The sequence below is a fragment of the Otolemur garnettii genome, unplaced genomic scaffold (assembly GCF_000181295.1).
Source record: "Otolemur garnettii isolate 467f Iridium unplaced genomic scaffold, OtoGar3 scaffold00001, whole genome shotgun sequence".
In the NCBI taxonomy this organism is placed as follows: domain Eukaryota; kingdom Metazoa; phylum Chordata; class Mammalia; order Primates; family Galagidae; genus Otolemur; species Otolemur garnettii.
In genome coordinates, this window is record NW_003852396.1 from 8,120,141 (window position 1) to 8,125,048 (window position 4,908).

General features: G+C 35.3%; 1 protein-coding gene across 1 annotated transcript in view; it reads left to right on the forward strand.

Moving 5' to 3' along the window:
- Window positions 1-4,908, forward strand: part of DYNC2H1 (dynein cytoplasmic 2 heavy chain 1) — a 267,699-nt gene that overhangs the window by 103,714 nt on the left and 159,077 nt on the right. The window contains exons 55-56 of the mRNA XM_023511235.1: window positions 775-912; window positions 4,499-4,612. Coding sequence (XP_023367003.1) covers window positions 775-912; window positions 4,499-4,612 — 252 coding nt within the window. The remainder of the gene's footprint in view (window positions 1-774; window positions 913-4,498; window positions 4,613-4,908) is intronic.

Below are 4,908 nucleotides of genomic sequence, written 5' to 3' on the forward strand. Positions count from 1 at the left end.
GTACTCTGATGGAGAGGGGCAGTGACAGTGGGCATGGCCAGGACTGTCAGTACTGTGATGGAGAGGGGCAGTGACAGTGGGCATGGCCAGGGCTGTCAGTACTGTGATGGAGAGGGGCAGTGACGGTGGGCATGGCCAGGGCTGTCAGTACTCTGATGGAGAGGGGCAGTGACAGTGGACATGGCCAGGGCTGTCAGTACTCTGATGGAGAGGGGCGGTGATGGTGGGCATGGCCAGGGCTGTCAGTACTCTGATGGAGAGGGGCAGTGACAGTGAGCATGGTAGGGCAGTGAGGGTTGGCATCCTTGTCTTAGAGGAAAGGCTTTCAGTTCTTTTCCATTTAATGTGATGTTAGCTGTGGGTTTGTTATATAAGACCTTTATTATGCCTAATTTGTTGAGAGTTTTTATTATGAATAGGTGTTAAATCTTATTAAATGCTTTTCTGTGTCTACTTGAGATATTCATTTGGTTTTTGTCTTTCATTCTGTTGCTGTTGTGTAACATTTTTATTGATTTGCATAGGTTAATCTATCCTCTGTGATGCTTTAAAATCTGTTTTTCAATACCCCTTTGGTACAATCTTATACTATACCTTAATGGGTGTGTTAAAGAAATCTTATAATTAGCATTAAGGAAAAACATACGTGTACTTGCTACTCTTTTTGTCATGTGTACACTTACATGTTTGCTGAATCTTTCTTACAGGGATTTCTTTAGTCTCTGTGTTAAATTCCTTCTTTTTATGTTGCCAATCAATATTTTATTGATGTAGGCTGGTGTATCCAAACTGAATGAAGCTAAAGCTCTTGTGGATGAACTGAACAGAAAAGCTGGAGAACAAAGTATATTGCTGAAGACTAAGCAAGACGAAGCGGACGCTGCCCTGCAGGAGATCACCGTGTCAATGCAGGTACCACCAGAGGGCGCACTCACGTCTGGTTGTCAAGTTTCACCGGAAACAGAAGTTTCACCTCTGTGGATTTTTGAAAATACTGCTTGTCCCCACTGAGTCAGACTGATAGTATTATATCTTTGTGCTTTTGTGTAGTAGTATTTTCCCACATTGTTTAGAGTCATAACTCAGTCCACTCACTTGACCATGTACTAATTTATCTAAATCCTTGTTGTATTTTACGGTGATAGGAAATTGCCCATAATGGATTTTGTTCATGCTCTGCCTCTTAAGTTGTTTTCTTCTCTCCTTAGGCTTTGAGTTTTCCCTGCCTTTAATATTCTTAAGATTTATCTACTAGGTCTTCCTTGTATTAAGACTCTATATTTTGATTATATTTCTTTTTAGCATTGCCTTTGTTTGGTTGAGCTCTTTCAAAGGAGATGCATCTGAGTTCCTTCTTTGTCCAGGTATTTTATGTCAGCTTTATTTATGTCGCTTCCTCAGGATGCTCTTGTCCTTTACAGTGCTTTGTCCTGGCAACTACATACAGTCATTTCCAGAGCCACCGTTTTTTTTTCTTTAGCCCTAACTCCTGCTTTGAACTTCAGATTCATACATCCAGTTATCTGTGAAATATTTGGCAGTGCCATGGGCATCACAACTTGAAACAGGTTCAGAACTGAACTGATGATTTTCCTCTCCTGCATTTTCTTTCTTAGGTTGTGGCACTACAAGATAGCTGATTATTCAAGACAGAACTTATACATCATTTTAGACTTTTTGTCCCTTCATCTGTTACATGTAATGAAGCATTAAATTCTGTCGGTCCTACCTCCTTGACTCAAATATATCTTCATAGTCTCCATTTTGGTGGCTATTAACTTAGTCACTAGTCTAATGATTCATTTAATAAAAATAACTTTAATATTTATGAGACAAATGTATATATCTCAATTACAAAGTAAGTGGCTTAAAAAGTCTTAAAAATAATAAATTTGAAGGACTTATGATTTCAAGACTCACTATAAAGCCACAGTAATCAAGGCAGATTGATACTGGGGTTTTTGGTTATTGTTTATTTTTTATTATTGTTTCAGGTTAATTTGAGCATGCCAAGAATTATATTACAGTGCTTTTACTATAATGTTTGTATTACATTTGTTTGTTAGGTAGAGTCCCTCTTTTAATTGTGTCCTGCCCCCAAGAGGTGTGCCATCCACCCTATCATTGTGCCCATTAAGTAGAAGCACCCCATTTCACTCACTCCTCCCCTTTCCCGCATCCCTCATTCCCCTTCCCCCGCCTTGAATTGATTTGAGTTTTTCTTTTATGTGGGCATGTATTAGATCATCTACTGACTTCGTATTAGAATTGAGTACATTGGATTCTTGCTTTGATATTGATTTAATGTTAAGCACAGAAATCATTAGAATGTTATGGAAGACTGCCACCCCATATGTACAAAAAATAGGAAATTAGCTTTGTGTGGCAGCACATGCCTGGGTGTCCCAGTTACTTGGGAGGCTGAGGCAGGAGGATCTCTTGAAACCAGGAGTTAGAGGTGGCAGTGAGTTATGACACCACTGCACTCTAACCTGGGTTATAGAATGAGACCTTGTCTCTTAAGAAAAAGAAAAGAAAAAAAAAAGAATACTGTGAAGTACATAGATCTATATATACACATGGGCAATTGATTTTATACAAAAACGTCAATTAAATGGAGAATAGGTAGTCTTTTCAAAAATGGTACTGGATATGTGAGAGAGAGAATGGTCCTTTACCTTATCACTTGTACAAAAATATATTCAGTGTGGACCATTGATCTGAGGATAGAGCAGTAACTTATAAAACTTTAGAAGAAAACATATGAGATAATCTTTATGGCCTTAGGTAAGGCAGAGACTTCTTAGATGTGATGCCTAAATAGAAACATTATAAATTGGATTTCATCAAAATTAAAACTTGTACTCTTTGAAATAAATTCTGAAATGAAAAGGCAAATCATAGACTGGGAGAAAATTATTTATAAAACATATTTGATAAAGAACTTGTATCCAGAATAAATCAAAAGTATTTTAATTCATTAAATAAAGCACAAAGTTCAGTTTAATAGTGGGCAAAATATTCTAACAGGAGAATAAGATTCAAATGAAGGAAGATGTGAAGAGCCAGTAAGCACAAAGGTGCTCAGTGTTCCTAACCATCAAGGAAGTAAGTGCACAGAAAACCAACCCAGCGAGGAGCCACCACACGTCACTGATAAGATGAAGCGGAGATACGGAGTACCTAGAATTCTCATGATTTCTGGGGAAATGCAAAATGCTGTAGCCAATTTTCAAAAGTTTAGCAGTTTTTCATGAAGTTAAACGTTTCTTATCGTGTGACCTAGCAATCCCACTTTAGGTTTTTAGCTAAGAGAAATGAGAACAAGATGTGATACATCACAGAAGCATTATACTAAGTGAAAAGCTGGGCACGGAAGACTACGTACTGTGAGATTTCAGTTCTGTGAGATGATAGAAACACAAACCTATAGTGACAGGAATCAGATTAGTGTTTACCCGACCTGGTTACTAGTTTATTAGACAGGAAAATGTAATTTTTATACTGTAAAATTTAGCGTATTTTTCTCTAGGCATTTTAGAACTAAATTAATATAAATATTTATTTACAGAAGCCAGCCATTTTTATTGTTAAAATGTCTGTCAATTAATTCTTACTTTAAGAAATTAAAATTACCTTAAGAAATTAGAAGAGTAATTTGAAATATGAACATAGTAAAAACCACATAAAAGATAACACTGTCAATGATTATATATTCATAAAAGAAAAGTATTCAGCACTTCTGTACGCGTTGTAGCCTTGTATAGTTCGTATATAGTTCCAAGCTAGTGCACATTAGTAATACTTGTATCCAGTGAGTACTTTGCTACTATTTTTTGAGCTGTTCTTGAGAAAAGATGGATCTAAGACTGTAGCTAATTGTTTTACCTTGAAGTGACCCAGAAGGGGAATACCTGTGCATCTCATTTTTTAAGTTAATAATTTTACTTAATTATATAAGTAGCAGATATATCTGTAAAAAGTTATATCTAGAGAGAATTTAAATACCAAACTGTGTAACTTTGAAGGCTTGCAATTCCCAGTTTGCAGCGTAAGCAAAGTAAATATTAAATGCTATAAAAACTCAGAGATACTTTCCACTGAAACAAGAGATTAATAAAAGAAGGAACAAAAAAAAAAAAAAAGAAAGAACATATGAACTGTATCTGGGTTGTTTGAATTGTTCCATATGCATTATGATCATTTAAAAAATTATGTATTGTTAACGTGTTTAAATTTTACATTCCAAGCATTTATTGCTTTGCTAAGTAGAAAAAAGCAGAGCATAGAAACCTTTCTGATAATAAACCTAGAGTAAAATGTTTCCCAGGCATTTTGGAAACTCTCATGTCAGATTCAAAATTATTTTTACATAAACATTTGGTAGAAAAAAAATTTTAAACTTTATTTTTGGTATAGTTATAGCAAATTAAGTAATTTACTTTTAAATATTGAGCACAGTAAAACTAACTGGAATGCCATATAAATATTTCCACAGGATGCTAGTGAGCAAAAAACAGAACTCGAAAGACTCAAGCACAAGATAGCAGAAGAAGTTGTTAAAATTGAAGAAAGAAAAAATAAAATTGATGATGAATTAAAAGAAGTACAGGTAAGTTGAAAAAAATTCTAAGATCCATTTATATTTTTGCTTACCAGTAGGAGTTAAATATTATTTATAATTCATTTTCTTTTTTAATTAAAAATTGTGTTGCACTCCAATCCCCCTGAAATTATTTCTAATAGTATAAAATGTGACTTTCGACCAGAATATTACTTATAAAAGAAAAGCAAGAAGGAAAGCCTGCCAGGGAGAGGAAGTAAATTAGTGATGATCATTAAAAATAATCTTTGTTGGCTCGGCGCCTATAGTTCAACCGGCTAAGGCGCCAGCCACGTACACCTAAG